A 22,217-nucleotide genomic window follows, 5' to 3' on the forward strand; every position below is an offset into this window, starting at 1 on the left:
GGGGGACACAGCTAAATAGCAGGAAAAGTCAAATGCTGGGATATTATTTGTAACTGTGAACTGGCCCCAGAATGCGTGTATGCTTCCTGCTGAGAGAAACAGGTGATGTGTCCCTTGGCAATAGAAAGATATAATGGAGCAGAGCTTTGGCCTTTTTTGTGCTGTGCTGGGTTTTCCTGGTTTAACAGAGACCTTTCACAAGCCAGTGTTTATCCACCCTCTTTTACCAGACTGTGCCCCAGCAAAAATCGCATGCAAATAATGAGATCTTTGCAGAAGCACTGGGAGAAACCTGATTTCAGGGCACCCTGGAAAGCATGTTTGTCTCTACAGGATGGTTCCCAGAGTGAATTTGTGTCTCCAATCCACGTTCTTTTTTTCTCTTTGTAGCACTACAAATCTGGGGCAGCAAGAGGCTCAAAACATGAGTTCACTCGCCCACAAGGTACAAAGTCAAATCCAATAGGTTTCATGACAGTAAGCATGATCTGCCTGTCTGTATCCCTGCTGTGCAAGTCAGTAGTAAGCCTGTCTTTGTTTCAACATGAATAAGGATTATGGAATGGTTATGCCAGTATTAATTTCTGTGTAGAGGGGAATTTGGGATTAGCTCAGGAATCTCAGGTAATTTTCCTTCAGGTGTGGATTAATGGCAAGGTGCTGATGGGATTTTAGTTTGTCTCAGCTGACGTGGCTTATATTCACTCATAACATGGTGTGGCTGTAGATGTACAACTCCCTTTATTTTAATCAGAGCTGTGTCTGCCCTGCAACTTTAAAGTGTATAAGCTCTTTGTATGTATAGGTTCAATTTCTGCTGCAGCCCTCGATCTCTCTGTGGGAGAAATGTTTTGACCCCATGCAATTTTCTGGGTTGCATTTGTGTTGAGGACACCTAGAGAAAGAGACATCCTGGCTGTGTGCAGGCATTGCGGACTTCCATTTTTAAAGCTTTCATTGTCCTGTGCTTTTGCTGTTAAGGATTACATGATTCAGGCCATTAGTGGTGCCTTTATAGTTTAGAACAGTCTTTAATGGACTTTGGGATGAAATATGTCTTCTGAATGGATGTATTTTCACAACTCCCCCAACTGCTTATAACGGTAGATATCAGACAGAGAAGGTAAATATCTGAACATTTGCTTAATTAATTCAGACAATGAAAATCAGGCTTGAAAAAGGGGTAGCAGAGGAGCTGACAGTAACTATTTCGTATTGACAACCAAGGGGACAGTTAGGACAGATAGAATGTCCATAATACAGAATCACAGAATCATCAAGGTTGGAAAAGACCTTGAAGATCATCTAGTCCAACCATTAACCTCACACTGACAGTTCCCAACTACACCATATCCTTCAGAGCTAAGTCGACTCTACTCTTAAACACCTCCAGGGGTCGGGACTCCACCACCTCCCTGGGCAGCCCATTCCAACGCCTAACAACCCGTCCTGTAAAGAAATTGTTCCTAATATCCAGTCTAAACCTTCCCTGGCGCAACTTGAGGCCATTACCTCTTGTCCTATCGCTTATTACTTGGTTAAAGAGACTCATCCCCAGCTCTCTGCACCCTCCTTTCAGGTAGTTGTAGAGGGCGATGAGGTCTCCCCTCAGCTTCCTCTTCTCCAGACCAACCAGTTAGGAAAGCTTTGGACCAAAGGGACAGGTTATTTTTTCCATAATGCAACTGGCCTCAGCAGCTCTTAGAGATCATGAATCTGGGCTTGTGAGGGTTAACAGATATGGAAAGAGTGTGCAGGGGCCCCAGCAGTCACGGAAGGGGTAAGCTCAGGACAAGGAGCAGTCGTACATGTCACTGAAAAATGGAAATGCGCTGTGCTGCCAGCTTGGTTGTATGCCCCATTTCTCTCCTACAGCAGTGGTTGGCTTCCCATTCATGCTCCTGGCTCTCAAAAGTGATTGCTTTTAGTTTAATAGTTAAATAAGCTCTGCCAGTTTTTCATCGTCTTTTTTTATCTTCAGTCTCTCTCATTCTAAAACTCATCTTGAAGCATTTCTTCTGCTAGACTCCCACTAGCCTTCCTTAGACTCCCACCACCCTTCCTTAGACTGCCATCACTGACATAGTGTACATAAAACTTGACCTTTTTAGACACTCATCCCATCAAGTTCTCCCCACTTGTAAGGAATCTGCTTATCCCAAAAGGAAGGTGGTAGAAGGATCTAAATTATCTGTCTTCCCCCAACCTTTAAAACCTTCTTTCTCCTGACTTTCTATTTCAGTTTGTACTGTCTGGTGCCTTAATTGTTTTAAACAGATGTTACAATGTGATATGGAGCCTGAAAGGATGCTACTTCGGAAATCAATTTAATATGCTATTACAATACTACATAATTAGAAATGATAATTGCAATTAATGAATATAATTGGCATTTGCTGTACCAGAAATTGCAATATATTTTGAGTTGAAATGATCCGAGATCTTTATTCTACTTCAGAGCCCATTAATCTTTGTTGATTTGGTCATTATTTTAAGGTTCTTCTTATGCATAGAAGTTGCAGAGACACAGAGTCCAAAGTACAGCTGAAAAACTTGAAGATATCTATCTTCATAATTTCGTATAATAAAATATAATATATATACCTGTGGGTTGGTGTTCAGCTTCATGATGAGTTTTTTGCTCTTGTATTTCAGTGTTTACGGAGGATGGAAATTTATGCAAATTTCCTTTCCGGTATGGTGGAAGGTTTTATCACTCATGTGTATCAAATCTCTTTTCCCAAAAGAAATGGTAAGTTAGCATTGCTCATAAATGAAAACAGCGTTCAAATGAAAATGTCATCCTTTTAGTGCTTTAATCTTGTTTTCAGAATAAACTTGAGCTCGATGTCATGCCCAAGGAGAGCCATGTCGTTCTCCTGCTTATAGTCATGGCCCTCAAGTCAAGACTAGTGCTCAGAGGAGAGGGAGCCCAGGCATGGGGTCTCCAGGGCCACAGAAAGCTCAAGAACTGCAGAAATGTTTCCTCCTTGACCTTCATATTGGAATTGCAACTTAGAAGAGTGGCAAGAGCTTGTACAGAAAGGGCAGGATCGGTTAAACCACCTGATAGAAGCCCTCTGCTGAGGGAGAAAAGAGAGATACAGACACCTGTAAGAGACGACACTTGGTTAAGGAATTGTTTGATTTGGGTGGGCCATATTTGTACTGCAGCAGAGACTATCTGACTTTTGAGGAAAGTTGTTTTTTCTCCTCCCATATCTCAAATTTCTAACCAAATTGGCACCAGGCTCTTTTTGGACAGTGCAATACTATGAGGTGAGGTATTACTCCTGCTTGTTAGGTAATGATTTATTCTACTAGGCCAGGCTTAAGGCCAGGTCCTCTTATTTTGAGCAAAGGTTATTCTTTTACTTACGCAGAAGTTGTTAAAAGTATTCATTATTCATTCTGGGGTAGGGGCAGTCAGGTGGGAACCCTACTGCAGCAAGCACGGAATAAACAAGGCTAACTTTGCAGATGAACCTATCTAATGGGCATATATTAACAGAAATCAAAGACAGCAAAGCAGGGAATATATGGGTACCAGTAATGTGAAAATATATGCACAGGTGAGCTACGTGAAAGGCACATACCTGCATGTTTTCAGGGTGGAGATAATATTTTATAGAGTTTATTCTACTCGCCCATGCAGGGCAGAACTCTCATTTTTTATACTGGACAGTCTAATTTTTTCATGATCTGTGATTCTAATCTTTTCATGATTTATCGTTCTGATGGCACATCTGTTTTAAGTGTAAGTGCTGGTGTAATGTAAACAACACAACACATACCTTCTTAAACAAATAGACATAGAGCTTCAGACTAGGAGACCACTTCTGAATTTCCCCAACATCCATAGATACAATCCAGATAGAAAAAGCCTCAAGGAAACAAGAATTCATGAATATTTTAACTAAAGGAAGGGAACTGGAATAATTTTCCAGTTTGAGCCCTGTGTTTGATGAACTGTAGCCACAAAGAGTTTGACCTTTGGACCCACTTAATTTTATGCAACGTTTAAGATGAATCTTGTTAATATATGACATTCTGTGTATTTGTTTTTAGCCAGTTAGGCCACAGAAACAGAAAAAAATGCAAAAACCCATGAATGGATGGGATCCAAGGTTAGAGCACACTTTAGAGCTGACCTTGGACAACTTGCTTTTATGCTTCCGATTTTTAAAAAGCCATTTACAAGTGGGGAGACAAGGAGGAGGACAGCTGGAGCTGTTTGATTTTGACAGGCCATTTCACCCCATGGCTGACCTTCTGGCCAGTGTTTACTCTTCTTTCATAAGCTAAAAGCAACCTAACGTGTGACTTCAGGCACAGAGATGCTGGGAAAAGAGCCCTGAATAGCAGTCAGGAAACATGCCCTGTGCATGCATTTTTGTGTGACTTGGCACTAGCCCATGCTGGACTGATGCAGAATAACTGACCCCAGGGGACCTGGCAGCCAGCAGGTGAGGGCAAGGCTGGTGTCTTTCCTGCTCCTGCCTGCCTGTGAGCAGCTAGTAAGGACAGAGCTGATGGGAGGCTGGATGCAACCTGCCTCTTCGGGGGCAAATGCAAGGAGACCAGACCAGGAGAGTGCTGGATTATGCACTTAATGAGTCCATGTCTTTAGTCCCCAAGTCATACTTTAAGGCAGGACTATAGGCAGGACTTTATAGTGTAAACCAAAGCCTGCTCCAGTTGGCTTTAATTTTATTCTATGTTTTCTCATACTACCTATGACACAGATATTGTGTGCTAGCCCATCATATTAAGTTCAATAAAAAGATAGTCCTCTTGCAGAAATCATTTAAGAGCAGTGTCTATCTTAATACAAAGCTGGAGATCTCATTTATATAGGCTGCTGTGTTGATTCAAAGTGCTAAATGTGGAAGGCAATCAGACATGACCTTGTGCATTTGTAACATGAAATGTTTCAACATAAATCAGAGCCCTGATCACAGAAACCTCTCCTTACCTTCTCGGAGAGCAACGAACAAGTTGTATCTTTATAAATATTTATTAAAAATACAGGAAAAAAAGACAAAATAATTGCAGTATTCAAATAACAAACTTCCTTTAACAGCATCCTGTATTGCATTTCCCTTTCATTATAATCTGTTTTCACAGATAAATTTCTATTTAGTGGCCAATTACCAGGTACTAAAGATGCTGTGTAAATTCACCTTTTGTGTTGAAAAGAAAAAATTAGCTGGAACTATTGCTAAAGTTCATTGGTGCCTCCAGAAAGACAAAAACTGCCAGGACAGACAAAATGGGGATGCAGTAAAGTGATACACCATTTTGGTCATCCATTTCCATATTGTTTACCATGCATGGGTTTAAAATATTATTTAAATCAATCCCTAGTAGTGGACTTTTCTGGTTAAATTAATTCTGTATCTGTGTCTTTAAGTTTTCACTTTTTTATTAACAATTTTGTGTGACAAGCTGATGTAAAGACATTTGTTATCTCATGAATTTAGAGATTGGGCCCATTTACAAGTAGCACAAAGAAATAATAAGCCCATTTTGTTGGTCTGGCTGCTGGAGGTAGCATCCTGTGAGACTGAAATGTCATCACATTTTTGGTAAGCCTCTCAGCAAAGTAAAGATTTTAAAAAGAAAAGGAGGGAGACTAGTGAAGTAGCTTTGAGGGTGTGCTTAGCTTCTCCCAGACAGTGACAGATACATGGCAGAAAATATAAAAGGATTATGTGAATGTGCAAGAAGCCTGGCACTGAGGAGGCAGCCTGGCATCACAGGGAACGACCAACCTCTTTGTCATCACTGTGAGGTGATAGGGAAGGAGGGGACTGGCTATGAAGAGCATTGGGTGGGAGGACCAGTGGGTTGTGGAAAGCTAGTGGAAGAAGCCTCTGTCAGGGTCTCTGATGACAAAAAGTATTTAAGAGGGGAAAAATTGAATTCTCCATTTGCTTAGAACTTGGCTGCTACTGGAGACACTCCAGAGAGTATTAATTTGCATATAAATTGCTTTTTTCTCCCTAATGAGCAGAGTTTGCTTGAATTCTTTAGATGTATATGGGGCCTTTTCCATTTGTCTCTCCCATGCTGCTGAGTGTAATGTTGCTCTGCTAAGTCAGTAATTCAGTCAGTCAGAAAAGTTTGGATTCTCCTTCCCTGTCATGTATGGCACAGATGAAGTGTTCAGTCAGAGAGGGTTTTGCCAACGACACAAGCAGTGCACCACCAAGAACCACTTTTAAGTTACTCCTCACTTTAATCCTCATGTGTAATAGACCATCCTTTAAAAAAGCACAATCCACTTCCCACTGAAGGAGCACTGAAAAATTTCCATTAACTCCCAGCAGAGTCGCATGGGCCTTAATGCCTGTGAGAAAACAGCCTCTGTAAGAACGTGTCAAGTTAATCTGCACTAGACTACCAAGCACCTTTCTTTTTGTGCACCTTATATAATTGAGGTCACCAAACTTAATATGCGTGGCCTATTCAAATGTTCCATAGGAATTAAAGCTTTTTAAATACCACATAACATCTAATTAAGAAGAAAAGTAGGGCAGTTTAAATGGTAGACATGCTCTACAATAAAATTTCAATCTAGCTTGTGACTTCCTGGGGCAGAAAAATATTTGATAACACAACTGTTCAAGGTATGATAAAACCACACATAATAAAAATGGATTATCAGGCACATTAAATAAAGCAAACTCACATTTCTTCCAATGCCATGTAGCCACCCATTTTCCTGTGTAGTGGCAGCTGATATTTATTATGCAGCATTAGAACTGGCTAGGGAGGATGTTTTGGTGGAGGGTGCATTGAGACAGGACATGGACCTCTAAGGTTCAGCCTCAGTTCAGTAACACAATTCCTGTGTGGCCTCGGGGAAGCCTATAAGTCTACTTCTGCACAGGGAGAATAGCAGCTTAATGCTCCTTGGAGTGCTATGAGCTCTGGAGATAACAGACTGATGAGGGCAAGGAAAGTGTGCGGATAAACAGTTGTCAAAGTTTGTCTTGGTAGGATTCCCACAGGCGGCGTGGCGTGCAGGATTCAGCCTGTTGCTCTGCAAAAAGGAGAGGTTTTTATCTGCAAGTTTGGAAATCACCACCATGTCAGTTATTTCCTCATTTCCTCTGGCAAGTTAAAAAATAGGGATATTTTAACGGAACTGAGTGTAAAATACGTTTGTCACTGAAAGCCAGGGAAAAGTCCCTCTGTGGACAGTCTCCTGCCCCCACAGATTATTAAAGTAACTGATAGGCATGAAAACTGGGTTGGGTCCTGTTTTTCTTGTTTTGTAATGAATAAAGGAGACATTATTTGCTTTGGTTTTGTTTTTTATTTCTGTCTTTCATTTTCTAAACTTAGAAATAGAAAGGAGGATGGGTTTTTCTGGAGGACTCATTGGAGATCTCTGATCCTGCTTCCCCATCTCATTTTTAATCTGTATTTCATTTGAGAGAAACGGGACAGAGCATCTTTAACAAAAGAAAATGTATTTTTCCTCTGGTGCTAAGAGAGTTTGAATGAAACAGATGCTAATTAGAAAAAGAAGTATGAATGCCCACGTTGCCTAAGTGTGAAGGCCATATAGTTTAAGTGCAAACATTCAGGTTGTTTAAAGCTGCACTAAAATGCATCTTTAATTCTTTTCAGGTGTTCAACAACACATAACTATGACCGGGACAGGAGATGGGGACACTGTGCTTCATTGCCCGAAGACCACTCAGGTAAGGTGAGCCATTGCTGAGTTGCTCCAGATACCTGGCTCCTACTTTGCCATGTACAGTAAGGATGGCTGGTGCCTTCAGTGCTACTTTTATTTGGTGTACACAGAGCAAGACTTCACATTAAGTGTTTCTGGGATATCTTTGTGAATCTGCATAACCATAACATTAGATTGTGAATATCACACAGTCTTTAATTCACTCTCTGTTGGCTAACTTGAAGTCATGGAGAGAAAATATGGTAATGTCAACACAGAAATCTTGCTGCAACTGAGTGCAGAGGCGTTCATCTTCTCCTCCTTCACAGCTTGGATGTGCCTTTTAGTGTTCCCTTCATTTAATCAGCTACACTTTCTGTCTGACCAGTTAAGTTTTTAGAAGGTACAGAAACATTTCACACCCTGTACAGCACACAGCCATCACTTCCAGCTGTCCTTCCTTGAGGTCTCAGGGTAAAGAGCAGACCTTCAAAACCAGACTTTCTTGGCCTTTGGGCTGTGTCAGAGAAGATGAAGACAGATGTATTCATTGCAGGAGTACTGAGGGACAACAAAAGGGTGGCTTAGCTGAGCAGTGCTATGGCTTCATGTGGTCACCACACTGCAGCGCTACAATTAACACATTGCGAAAGTCTGTCTAAAACAGGAAGCCAAGGTCTGTGGCAAACTCTCCTTTCTATATAAGTCACTTTAATTGACACACTGGGTGGAAGCACCACGTCCCAAGCAGTTCATGGGGAACATACATCCTCGTCCTCAGCAGTATCTCAATGACTGGCCCTTGCTTGTCTCTGTCTCCTCAGTTCCATGTTTCATGAACTGGATGCTGGGGAATCTCATTTTATAAGGAACGTATATATCTAATTCTCAATTTATACAGTGATAGGCCAGCACTGAAAAATCAGGTGTTGCACTGATCAGACTTGATGCCCCTGAGGTTTTTTTTAGATCTGTGCCTAAATGCTGATCATGTTCTTCTTTACTCCATCTCACTACATTCAAATGTGACCTGTCTTGTTTAGTCTGCAGGATACGACCAGATGCCCTTAGATGTTCTCTTCCCACTTTCAAACAAAGGGCATTTTCCACCATCCCCCTTGCAGGGAGTTCTCCACCGTGTCAGGAGTCTTGTAACCAAACTGATTGCAATCTACCAGAACGCTTGAAAAGTCAGCATTAGCTGAATCATGCTGTCAGTCTAAAATTAAGCAGGGCACAACATCTTCATGTTAAACTTCACAACTTTAAATTATTTTCCAGCCTGGCTTTAAAACAGATTAACAGTAGATCAGAGACAAATGACCTAACCCCAAAACAAGCAGCAATGAATGTGCCTTTGTAATGTAAGTATGTCAGACACAAATGTGGACTTATAGACAGTTCATGCTTACAAGAGTCAGGTTATGAGGGCTGCACTTAACTTATTCATGAGTGCCCTCCCAGAGCTTAAAATGTTGGAAGCTGTAACTTGCGACTGCTTTAATCCTCCAGTGACTGACTGTCACAGTGGTGGCTGGCTGACTCAAGGAGGCTTTTCCAGTAGCTGAAGAAGGAGCTCTCCGAGCCTAGTGTTGCATTTCTGGGAGTGCATTGTGCCACCTCTCTCCCTCAATCTGCCCATCGCCATTGCCCTGCCAGCCCCACATTCAGCTATAGCTTCAGTAAGCTGGCTGTCCGCAAGCCTTTTTGAGCTTGTTGGCTCATGTTTGCCTGTTATCCACCACAGCATTGGATATACTGGTTTGTAACAAGAAAGTCACCCTGTCTGCCTGCCCCTTGCTGAGAGGTATTGCTGTCAATATACCCTAGCACCAGTGAGGGCTTGCCCTAGCTACTACCAAAAAGTGTTTAGCTTCAGGATGAAGTGAAGCTCAGGTATGAAGGCTCTGCTGGAGGGAGATGTTAGTACTGCACTGTACAGAGCCAGAGTTTGCCAATAACAACACCCAAGGCCCTTGTTCAAACCCATGCTGGAATCAGTGGAAGCTTTATCACTGCCTTCAGGTTTCCAGAGGATCCTCCACTCCTGCCCAGGAGATCTCTGTGGAGACCGTGTGTAGTATCTGCCCAGTGTGACCCCCCCTTCATACACATGGGCCAACTGGGTTGTGAATGTGTGGTTTGTATATATGTACATATATATGCATAAAAGTGCAATGCCCCTATGTGTGGGATTTCCAGCTCTTGAACAGTCTGCTACGACTACTCCTCTGAATGTATGGAAATCTTGGTCAAATGGCCAAAACCCCAGGGAGGCCCAGACTTGGCAGAAAAGTGCCAGACAGTGAGGTTTTTTAAGGAACGTTTGGACTGATATGGAAAGAAGAAGTAGAGCAGTGTGGGCTGCACAGGCAGGAGGAAGAGGCATCATCCCAGGAGGGGCTCTGGGGAAGAGCAGTTACATTCTGGGAAAGGTGGGTGGCAGAAACAGAAATTTTTTGTGGGAAGATATGGGTAGAAAGGCGAGGCAAGGCTACTGCTTGTTCAGCAGAGCCTCAGAGAGGTGAAGCTGAAGTCAAGGTGATTGCTAGCAAGCACAGAGTGTTTTACCCATGAGGGTGGGGAGATACTGCTGTGTGGCTTTAGACATTGGGTGAGCAGGCAAGGACTTGGCACTCCCCAGTTAATGGATAGTTAATGGTGGCCAGGATTCCCTGCAGGGAACTGTGATGTGTCCATGTGCTTATGAGTAGAAGTTGTTACTGGGCTCCAGGAAAGGTGGGGAAGGATGCAGAACACCCCAGGGAGGTCAGACTGGAGTGGTGGGTGGGATGTAGTGAGGGACTCTGACTGGGAAGGAAATGGAGGACTGGAAGAGCTTTTTGCAGGTTTGATGAGGGTACAAAAAAATTACTTGAGCACCGCTGTACCAGAAGATGGCTTGGAGATCAAGTCATGGTTTGGATGTGACAGGAATAGGAAAGACAGCATTTTCCTTTGAGGAAACATTCCACCACTAAAAAGTTTCATAACTATCAAACAGCAGGAACGTCACTGTCTATACTTGCTTTCCCTTGATGTTATCCTGGAGTGAAACTACCAGTGAATACACCCAGACCTGCTATCTGATATCAATTACATCACTCTATTCTGAAGTAAATATTTTGATCTGTGCAGAGGAATGTCACATTCATGCTGCTGTAGCAAACTTCAGGATGTACCTTTCATGCTTTGCGTCAGCTCTGTGTGTGTGTGTGTGCCTGTGTTTCTATATGTTGCATCCCATGCTTAGAACCACAGTCTCTAGCTGAAGGAGCACCTGGTTTGAGTAACTCTACAGTTGCCCTCACAGATTTTGGCTAGCGTTAAAAAAGAAGATTCGAATGCAGATAAACTGTTGGGCCAGCTCTGCAGCAGGTATAAAACATGATGTTGTTTAACTTCAGGGGAGATATATCCTTTGACACTACCTGAAATCAGGAACATTGCCTGGCCAGCAAGACTCTTACAACCTTTGCATTGCACATTGCCAAGTAAAGCTTCTACCGCAGGAGTTAGAGGGTTGTCATGGCACATCCCCTCCTCTCCCACCATATTTTCCCATGATTTAGAAAATTCCTTAGAAAACAGAGGTATACTGGACTGGTATAGTTCAATCATGCTTGGCCTGATTTACTTGGATGTGCCCTTGTTTTGCTTTAAAATTTTTTCCTTTGTTCCAGCTGTCCATTAGTTTTAGACATAATCCAAAAATCCATAGCAAATTCTTCTGTCGAGGGTTGTCCTTTGTGTAATTTGAAAGAGAGATACATAATCCCGGTCATTGATGTTGAAATGCGAAGCATGCAGGGCATTAATCCGGGCAGAGGCAGAGCTGCAGCCTTCCCTCCCCAGTGTAAAGGCACAGCTCCATCTTGTGGGCATTTGTCCCATCTTCTTCCTCACCACAGTGGCTGCTCTGGCAACTTCATGCGTGCCTGGACCTACCACGTTTGGACAAATTAATCTGGGGAAGAAGGTTCAGCTCAGTGATTTACTATACAGTTTTTAAAAGCTGGATAAATATAGCTACTATACAGCTGGAAACAAAACCAACATAAATTGGTTGGATAAACTTTGTTTTAGGTTAATAGATGGTATTAGAACCACCGTGCACTGAACCAAAATGGTTCATGTACCCAAGCTGACTCCTCACACAACAAAGCATGGTTTATCTGGCACCTATTAACAACAACTTCTTATGTGGCCTGTCTAGATCCCTGTGCAAGCAACCCTTGCCTGAACGGAGGGACCTGTTCTCTCACTCATGGCCATAGGATGTACCACTGTACCTGTCCTGAAGAATTCACGGGCGAGGACTGTCAGATAAGTAAGTATCTTCTTCCAGGAGTGTTACAACACAAAATATGAGCAGTAAGTAGAGCTCATTAATGCTTCCTTAATGAAAAGGTAGTGCTGTTGTGATGGGAGAGACCACTGCAGCATGAATGTTTGTGTAGGCGGATTTCCAAATGGTTATGACAGACAATCCATTACTGACAGGACAGCTGAAAATAGCTTGATTATACAGTTATAAATCCAAGCATGCTCTGAGCCAGTGAGGTATTAAGCTATGGGAAACACAAAGAGCCTCTTCCCCTCCCTTTTCTGTTTTTAAGATTTAAATATCCCTTACATGTTTGGAAATTACTAATAATACCATCTAGTAGGTAGGGCAGAGCGACATGAAAAAGCAACAAAATTTCAGGTGACGCCTTATCCCTTATGTAAATGTACACATGGGTCTATTATGACTTTTCCTGTGATGTTAGCTTTGCACCTGGGCAGCTACTCCACCTTCAGGGTAGTCACTTTCAAAGGAGGATAGTCAGGCCAAAAGGCTTTGCTTGGGTTATCTTTCCAGTTTTATGGTAGTATCCCTCCCAATTTACTGCATGTCAGGCAACCCCTTTTACACTGAGGGTTTTCAGCTGTGCTTGCTGTTCTTTAATGAAGGCTTGTCAGAGAATCATAGAATCATTTACTTTGGAAAAGACCCTTAAGATCATTGAGTCCAACCATTAACCTAACACTACCAAGACCACCACTAAACCATGTTCCCTGCAGCTCTAGACTTCTCTCTCCTTTTTCATTCCTGGTGCTCCATCCACTGTCTCTAGCACAGCCCATCATCTGTGGATGATGCAGTAAAGTGGGACAGACAGAAGTATATACCATTGATTTGATTTTTTGTGTTTGATGAACGACCTTTTGGAAGAGCTTAAGTAATGGTGATGCGGTCATGCTTGCAGGGCTTTAGGAGAAAGCCACCTCTGCCTCGAGGTCCTTGGCGCTGCTGCTATAGTGGCTTAGTGCCTCTACACTCTGCAAGCTGGCTCGCTTGAGAAGCACTGTCAGCAAACATGTATCTGCTCAACAGGAAAAAAGGGATAAGGTTGTGGTGTCATTGCTTGCAAGAAATAACATCAGAAAGCTTGTGTTGTTTTTTAAACTATGTTTCAGAGAAATGTTTTGACAACAGTCTCTATGAGTTCTTTGGTGTGGACATGAGCTGGTCAAGAGTCCAGCAAGGAGCTGTGGAGCAATGCGAGTGTGCGAACAGCCAGATCAAGTGCAGGAGAGTCGAACACAGAAGTAAGGCACTATTTTGTGTTACAGCTATTGGCCTGCATGGAGTGGGGATAGAGGACAGTGAGTATATAAAAGCCTGAGTGGTGTTATACACGTAATGCTGCTCTTGCAGCTCATGTACCCTCCCCAAAAGAGAACATTTTAGCTTTCATGTGTGAGCAGTAATGCTGACCCAGGAAATCATTTCAATGTGTCCATCCTTATTCGAGGAAGCAATTATATGCATTAAGCTGAATTTTAGGGCCATGCCTCTGTGTTTTCTTTGAGGGGGATGCAATCCTGATCTGCAGCATGTAACAATATGCAACAGATTATATAGTAGAGGTGGTAAAATTTCTCCTGCAAAACTGTAACGTGCCTGAGAGGCACACTGTCCTCTACTCTTCCCCTGCACACCTACAATTGCTTCATATTGCTGTTCTACCTCTGGGTTCTCTTCCCAAGCCTCTCCCACTCTTGAGTTGCCAGCATGTAAACTCTACTTGCCTCCAGGATCCCAATATGGCCTGCATCAAACCCAGAGTCCCCATGATTTTTGGCCCAACATACCCATTCCTCATCGGCGTGATGCTTATGTTATGAAGCCTCCTCCTTGTTTTGGGGCTGCCAGGTGCCCAACACAGCTGGCCAGCTAGTTGTAGGGTATGCGCTTTGGGTTGTCACTTACCTGCTGAAGTCAACACAGCACCTCCCTTTTGGAAGGAGAGATGGTGGGAAACAAACTGTATGTCTCACCTATATATGTGTGCCCTGGTATGGCTATTCTGTTTTCAGTCTGGCTGACTTTTTCCCTGCCCAGACTCCCAAGTAACTTACAGTACTGAGTAAGCTTGATGAAAGCCCTTTGAAATAGGTGGGTGCTTTTATTCCCACCTTACAGAACTGGAAACTAAAGCACGGAGAGTGAGTGACTTTTTAGGATATTAGAAATCCAGGGAAGAGTTGGGAAATTTGATAGGACTTAATACTTCTCAGTCACAGATCCTAAATATTTAACTGAGCTCCCTGCTAGATACATTATTATAAATCCTAATGCAGCTCAGTGTCAAACTTGGAATTGGAAGAACCCTCTGTCCAGAAAGAAGTGCTAATGCCATCACCATCACCACCACCACTAATAATAATAATCACCACCCCATTTCACCTATTGTTCATTGATAATATTTTTCAATAGATAGGCTGACATTACCCAATAAAAGTGGCAAGGAGACAGACCTCAGAGTTTCCTTTAATTTATATCAAGTGTAGGTCTGAAATGAGTAAAAAACAAAAAACTTCCCCAAAATGCATATGCACAGAGAAGGTGTACTAAAGTAAGTTAAAATGGACTGATTCTCTTGAATAGTTTGTACCTTTGGTTTGATCTTTTGTTTCTGCTTGTAGGTTGTGTTTATGATCCTTGCATGAACGGTGGAGAATGTAAAATGGTTCCCTTCAGTGGGAAAATAGTATGTGATTGCAAAGGAAATTTTGCAGGAAAGTACTGCAATATTGGTAAGTATAACAACCTACCAGTGGGCAGGGGTTTTGGACTTTTCTTCTGGGTGTGTAGCTGGTGTTTTTTGCCTCTCTGTTGTATTCTGTCTTTGCAGACATTTCTTGTAATAACTGAAGAGTCACACAGAACAAGTGTTTAATGTATTCCTCCAGTGTAAAACATAACATACTCTTCACCACCAAGACCCGGATTCTAAAAATATTTGTTCATGTCCTTAACTCTATGGAAAATTAAGCACAGAAATTTTAATCCGATTACTCATGCCCATAAAAAGAACGTATGCTTCCATTTTGCAGGATCAATCTCAGAGTTGTACTCTAGTACAAACGCTTCCCCACAGATCCATGCATCCCCTCATAAAGTAGAGATTTATGCTCTGACAAAATCTAGCAGCTGACTGTATTTGGTAGCACTAGATTATTGTGAGAAGTAGACAAAGATAAAATGCACACCCTTTAAATAATAGCACATTTAGCCAAGTGCAGCTTACCTAAAAGTCCTTACTTCATCAATGGGTCAAGACAGAAAAATCTGCTTTTTGGTGCCTATGTGTTAGTTCTGTATTGCTTCTTATTAGCCGTTACACAGATTTTGATATAATTTTCCTCCAGAAGACTTAACCTTTCTCACTGCAGGGCTTAAATCTACTTGTAAAGTTTACCCGCATGCTAAATCCTAATTTATATCAGTGGCTACTTTTCAAATACAACAGGATTTAGGCATAAATTATAATAGACCTTCAGTCATACCAGCCTGTGATCCCAGCAACTCACTGGCTATGTCTTTCTGAGTGCATAAATCCCGGTGGTCATCAAAATTGAAGACAAGACTCCTGGTAGCTATGGTGGACACCTGCTTGGTCCGAATAGGTGGTGGGGTAAAAAAAAAATGGTAGTGAACACTGGAATTGGTATCTGGTATATTTTTTTTTTGTTATTCTGATGGTTAACAAATGGTGTAGCCATCTATTCAATCTGGAAAAAAAAATCAATTAGGGAGACTAGCAGTACAGCTGGAATAACAGATAGCAGGAGTGAATTGGCAAATTGAACGGTGTATGAACTGGTCCTGAACCTTCACTAACCAGTCACGCGATGAATCATTTGAAATGGGCTGGTGACTCTTTTAAGCCCTTCATAAGGAGCAATGTTGTAGCTCTGTTCTTTTCTCTTTTAGTCACGCTAGGGGAATTTCTCCCAGGCTTTCCAAATGTTGCAGCATGGATCCGGGTGAGGGGCTCTGTGTGCACGGCACGCGTGCGACCTGGTGTCCCGGGGAGGACTGCACGCTGCTCATCTTCACATGAAACTGCTTTTCAAATTCCTATTTCGTTATCAGCTTCCCCTGCCCAAAGTGGCAACGCTGTGCCTAAACATCCACCCAGCACGGCCTGGATTATAAATAACAGGATGACAGTGTTATATCTGTAATACTGGTTTCTGTCTGACTAGTTTAGAACAAGAAATAAGCAGGTGCTCTTTGATTACTTGAAAATAATAAAGCAAACATTTGGTTTGCTAAACAAATGGCTTTAGATGCTTACAATCCATCTGCGTTCAGCTGCCTAACACCCACACACAAAACGGGAGCTGAAGGATTGTGTTTATGTGTCAGGGCCTTGCAAATAAGTTTAAAAATGAAAAAAACCATCTTTGCCAGGATTTAATCATTCTAAATTAATGCAAATGAGTTAGTGCTGGGGTCTATAGACCTGTTAGTATCATTACACAAAGGCAATGGCATTCTGGTGAAAGCGCTGGGAGCTTGTGCTCTCAGAGCACATAGAACTGATTTTTAAATATATGTTGGATTATTTTTTTCTTCAACCCTTCAATTTGATGCTGTGAGCACAGCTGGCCTTTTTTCTTTTCCTTTTTACTGTATAGTTTCCCTTGTCTAACAGGACTGAATTGTGAGATTACCTTTTAGTCTGAATAATTTATGGTTATAATGCTGATTTAGAGAAAGTTACAGTGTCTCCAAAATGTACTTTATTCTAAATTATTAATTTATAGAGGCAACCTTAAGCCCAAGTTGTGATGCAAAAATGTCTTCTTTTTTTAAAAAAAGAAAACACTCAATTTAATAAATAGCAAGTACTCCAAAATGTTATTGGGCTGTGATGTGTTTGAGGTCTCTCTGATGTCCTCTGCCCTTGATTTGTACAAAGAGTAACCAGTCTTCACATGTTTCTAATGGAAAACCAGCTAATTTATCTTGATGTCACACTCACAAATCTTAATAAACGAAGCGCCATCCTGGGTCAGATCACAAATCTAAATACTACTGTGACTCGAGCACTGGCAAAATAGAGTATGACTGAGGAGTGATGTAAGTAGCAGGAAATTACTGAGAAATACTTACCCTGGTTGGGGATTTTCTTAGCAGATGGCTGGACCATCATATTTGATAGACCTTTACCTGTTTTCCATGAATTTGTCTAAACTCTCTTTAGAACTCCTTTATGCTTTTCCCTTTCACAGCATGCCATGTTAAGAAGTTCCAGAATTTAAACAGATGTGATGAGAAACAGTATTCTCTATTGTTAGCTTAAAACCTACCACCTGATGATTTCATTTCCCCCTTTTCAACACTGAGTAACAGAGAATAATCTTAACTTTTTTTTACAGATTTTACAGATATCTATTTATCTGTCCATTAGCTATTTCTTTTTTTGGATTATGGTGTCCCTGTCAGGACTCAGAAATCATCTTTTCACTGTTCTTAACATTCTATTGCAAACAATCATTTTATATAAGTATATATATACATATTGCCAAGCTATTATTGTAATGGCCATGCAGTTACTGGCAAATTATGAGCTGACTTAGAAAAAAGATATGGGAGGGGATAAATGTAACATAGGAGATATCTATAACAAAGGAGATGGATATACAAAAGACAGGTTCTAATATAGATTTCTATTCTTTATGGTAATACATTGTTTTCTAGCCCTTAAAGAAGAAACCTTCAGTACCAAAGGAAGAACTACCATTTAAAAAGAATGTTCTAACACAGTTTATGCATAAAATTTCAGTGATGTTTAATTCCAAAGGAAATTAGATACATCACGAACAAATACATCCCAAAACAGATGCTGTTTACAATCATTCAAGGATGCATTTTAAGTTAAGTTTAATTCATAATAATTTCACTTAAATATGCAGTTATTTTTAGAAATAAGGACTTTGTATTAAGAGAGTAACTGCATTCACTTTGGAGACAGAGTTTTTGCCAAGAGAGCTCTGAATCCAGGCTTTAGGTGAAAATTCAGAACTAATTGTGCAAACATGAGTAGCAATAGTTGTCTTATTGTGCAGAAAAAGTTACAAAAAGGGCCCAGACCCAGTCACTTTGGTAGTGATAAATGTGAGGAAGAAGTGAAACCTAAGCAGGATGTGAGGGTGATATTTTATGTCTGGGCCAAGTTGATATAGAGAGTAGAGAGGGAATTGTAAAGATTTTTTGGGAAATATTTAACTTCAGAAATGTTTAACTTAATTGCAGGGGATAACATGACAAACTTATAAACATGTAATTGTAAAATTACTTTGATATTTGATGTTTCTTTGAACAGGTAGAAACCATGTTAGAGATGTTCATTGAATACAGAGTGACACACGGTTAAAGACACAGGAAGAGCTATGTGGCCAAAGGACAGATAATTCATTGTAATAAGCATTTATGCAGATGCTAAAGGGAGTTGGAGTGTAGAGGAAGGAGGTGCAGAATTTTTTTTAAGGGATTGGAGCCTTTAGGTTTCTGTGGTTGAAAGCCCACCATTGTAATCACGCTGTAGTTCTTAGTTGAAGTGCAAGTGGAAACTAATACACATTTTGCCCCATTTCCTGGGTAAAAGCACTTCCTTCTCCTTATTATGAAGTTCTTGCTTTGGTACTGTTTTGGGGTGCAGTCTACTAGTTAATTTGAGGGTCTCATTTCTATATATATGTTTGTTCTTAATTTATTGGAGGATATGTTAGTGGGGTATCTTTATTCTGTTTAATTAGTTGCGAAGTCTTTTCCTGAAACATTTAGTCTATATAGGTGGCTTTGTTGTGCTACTGTTGCTCAGAGGAATAGTTGGTAGTCATATGTGGGTAACCAAGGTGGGGTTCAGCACTATGTATTTCACTATGTTTGTCACCTTTCAACTGGATATTTAGGATTTAGTATCACCTTAATCATTGGGTGGTACATTTTTCTTGACAGCTAGCTGGGGTTTATTTCTGGCTCATTTTTTGTATTAGGACTCAGCAACAGCTCAGGGTGTGTTCTTGTGGAACTATTTATGAGAATAAGGTAGCTGTGTAATAAAGTAAATCAGTGGGATCAACGAGTTGTGGCAGTTTTTGGTGCTTTTCATGATTAAACTAACAAAGAGGTAGAAAGTGGCACTTGGAAAGCCTGTTTGGATTTGTGTCACTGTGGTTGTGGGTTACAGTAGCTGGTAGGTTTGAGAGTATTGGGAGGACTGCATAGAGGATTATATGTTTTGAGTTTTCTTTGGATTAAGGTTTAGGTAGCAATAATGTTTTTGTTAGGTTTTGGTCATGATGAAGTATGAAGTTGTTGAAGGTATTTTTGAAAACTCTTTATGTTTTCTAGTAGTTTGGTGTTTGTTTTTTTTTTTTTTTTTTTCCTAATTAGGATATGGATAATGGAATTAGAGAGTACCATAACTTTAAAGAAAGTATGAGTTGGAATGCTAATTGTGGAGGGTTTATGGTTATATAAGGAGATGTGTTGTTGTATGTCAGAAGTAGGTTGAAGATTTTTAGAAAAGGGAGATGACAGAATAGCTGAATATATAATTACATACAGGAAAAAACCTCTTGGACGCATCTTTAGGGGTTAAAGTGGGGGAGTCTGAGGTAATAAAAGAAGTAAAAAAGACAGCAAACCCACCTTTTTAGCGGTTGTTTTACTGAAATAGGGTGTTTGCAGTTTTCTACTAAAAAGGGTACTTCAGTAAAGGAAATTCAGTTCTGGAGGCTGGAGTGAAAGTTTTAAATCTTTTACTTCTGAAGAAGACAGTGAGAAGAAGATAATGAGTCTTAAATTTTTGATTTATGTTTACCAATGCTATTCTGTAATCTACTAGAACGCTTTTGGATTAGTGCTTAGTTTTTTATTTTCTAGGATCCCAAGAGATAGGGTAAAGTATAGTAACAAGGTCAGTTGGATGACAATGGTAAGTGAGCATTCAACCAGTCAGTCCCTCACTGAGCTTGGATAAATAGGTCCGCTACTAAGACTTGAGGGGATTCATAAGTGGGGCTGGGATGCTGCTTGCTGATTGCCTGTATGGAGCATTGGAATTAGGAATAAAACTAGGATGGAAAAGAGTAAGGTTAGTATTCCTCCATGGTTGTGGAAGAATGGATGGAAGAGCAAATAAAAAAGGATCATTATGGTTTGATGTGGCTTGGAGAGGTGACTATATGGTTTGCAGGGGTAAAGTTTTATGGGTCCCCTGGGAGGTTGCATGAGGGCAGGGCAACTCTTAATAAGGTAAGTTTAATGAAGAGAAAGCCTAGGGCATTGTTGCAGAAATAGTAAAGGCAGGTTGGATTTTTATCAGATTTTGCATTATTTCAGAATAATTCAAATAATGCTGGAATTACATGGAGAAAAACTAGATCTAGTAGACTATCACCTGCAACAATAAATGGTAGGAGGAATTTGAAGATGAAAAACTGAATGAGCATAGCATTATCAACTAAGAACCCACCTCTGATTCATTGCACTAAGAGAGTGCCAATATAGGGGATGGTGGACTAACAACAACTGTGGCTTTGTAAAACAAAAATTATAAAGTGTCATTTACAGAGGTGATAGACATGAGCAATAATAGAGAAGCTACTCTGATCTCCCAGGCTTCTTTATGGAGTTAGGAATCATATTAACAATTTTGGCTGATATAGAGAAAAACACAAATGAAGAAGGGAGCACCTTGGAGGTTATGGATTAATCATTTCCACTTGACATCTTGGCAAATGTGGGCTAGAGAGCAGAAAACTAATGAGCTATACTGTCAGCAGTATAGCATGTAGCAAGGATTAACTCTAAGGATTGGATGATGAGGCAAATACCAAGGAATAGGCAAAAATTTCTCCAGTCAGAGATAGGAGTAGGTTGGAGGTCAATAGAAGACTTCTTTGTTTTTACAAAGAAATGCTTTTTCCAGATGTTGGTGGGCGCTAAGGTGTCTGTGGTGCCTTCTGTGTTCCTACCTGACAAATTTTGTTGTAATCCTAGCATAAACTAATACAATTAGTATTAGTTAGCAGCTGGTAACATGAAGCAGCTGCTTAGTCCTTATTCTTATGATAGGATGCCTGACTTGACAGCAGTGTTAGCTATTGGGTGATGGTTAATTCAAGGCCATAAAGGTGTTTTAATCCTATTTTTGATTTATTTGAGACTGACATCTCTTAATCCATGCAATTTGTTTTGCTTTATAATTGTCAGTTAGGGAGGTTGTTGAAGGGAAGATGTGGTAGACTCATGGTACAGCAGCTCATGGGTTTTCAGCTCACCCCTTGGATTACTGCAGAAATCACTGTGTTGTTTGTCCCCCCGACCAGCCCACTCAGGGTGCTTCAGGTGCTCCAGAGACACGCTCTCATTACTGGCTCTATAAAGAGCAACTGCTTATCCACTGACCATCATTAATTGCTACCCAGTCTGTTTCTTTTTCTGTCCAGAGCCTTATCTTGGGTCATACTCTTAACACATAAGGACTTACTAAAAAAAAAAAAATGAAAGCTTTGACTATGAATTAGCACACTACCCGCAAGGTAGTCCATGCAACAGGTAGTTTCCCTGTCAAAGTAATATCGCACTGAGATTTGCTTATTGCTGCTGGAATGTCTTTCCTCTACCTATTGACAATTTATTTCCTAAATACGTTGCTCCTTTTAACTCTATATACCTACCTATTTGATTGCATTTATGACTCTGTAAATCATAACTGTTGTGCTAGAATTTAAGATTATCAATAAAAAAATGACATGGAAAAGAGCCAGTCCTTCCTGTTATCTAGGATATTACTTTTCTAAGCTATAAGAAAATACCGATAGTTTATAGATTTCTGGCTTTAAACCTTTATATGAAAGAATTAAACTTACTCAGAAGGTAGAGTTGTACATTAGCTTTTATAACAAACATAAATCTCTTCAATTTTAGCTAAGTTGATCTAAGTACTTGCAAATGTAAAGGTACAAAGATACTTTGAAGAAGAAATATAAGATATATAAATAAGTCTAGCTTCAGTGAATGGAGTGTGCCATCCTTATGTTAAGATGCAACCTAAAGAGATCTTTTGTGCTATATAAATCCCTTTGTTTTCCCAGTCCTAAATCCATCCTTGTTTTACATGGTAAGTTTCTATTAGATTTAATTCATTAAAAAAGGATGTCAGTTCTGCCACAT

The 22,217-nt window shown here is 40.6% G+C and overlaps 1 protein-coding gene and 1 pseudogene across 2 annotated transcripts in view; one reads left to right on the forward strand and one right to left on the reverse strand.

The window, feature by feature from the left end:
* HGFAC (HGF activator) overlaps window positions 1-22,217 on the forward strand; it is a 42,578-nt gene that overhangs the window by 1,240 nt on the left and 19,121 nt on the right. For both annotated transcript variants that reach the window (XM_074822013.1, XM_074822014.1), the window contains exons 2-7: window positions 391-445; window positions 2,656-2,752; window positions 7,642-7,715; window positions 11,907-12,020; window positions 13,154-13,285; window positions 14,666-14,776. In XM_074822013.1, coding sequence (XP_074678114.1) covers window positions 391-445; window positions 2,656-2,752; window positions 7,642-7,715; window positions 11,907-12,020; window positions 13,154-13,285; window positions 14,666-14,776 — 583 coding nt within the window. The remainder of the gene's footprint in view (window positions 1-390; window positions 446-2,655; window positions 2,753-7,641; window positions 7,716-11,906; window positions 12,021-13,153; window positions 13,286-14,665; window positions 14,777-22,217) is intronic.
* On the reverse strand, window positions 20,192-21,044 carry LOC141922882 (cytochrome b-like; annotated as a pseudogene).

Source organism: Strix aluco, chromosome 4, assembly GCF_031877795.1.
Source record: "Strix aluco isolate bStrAlu1 chromosome 4, bStrAlu1.hap1, whole genome shotgun sequence".
NCBI lineage: Eukaryota > Metazoa > Chordata > Aves > Strigiformes > Strigidae > Strix > Strix aluco.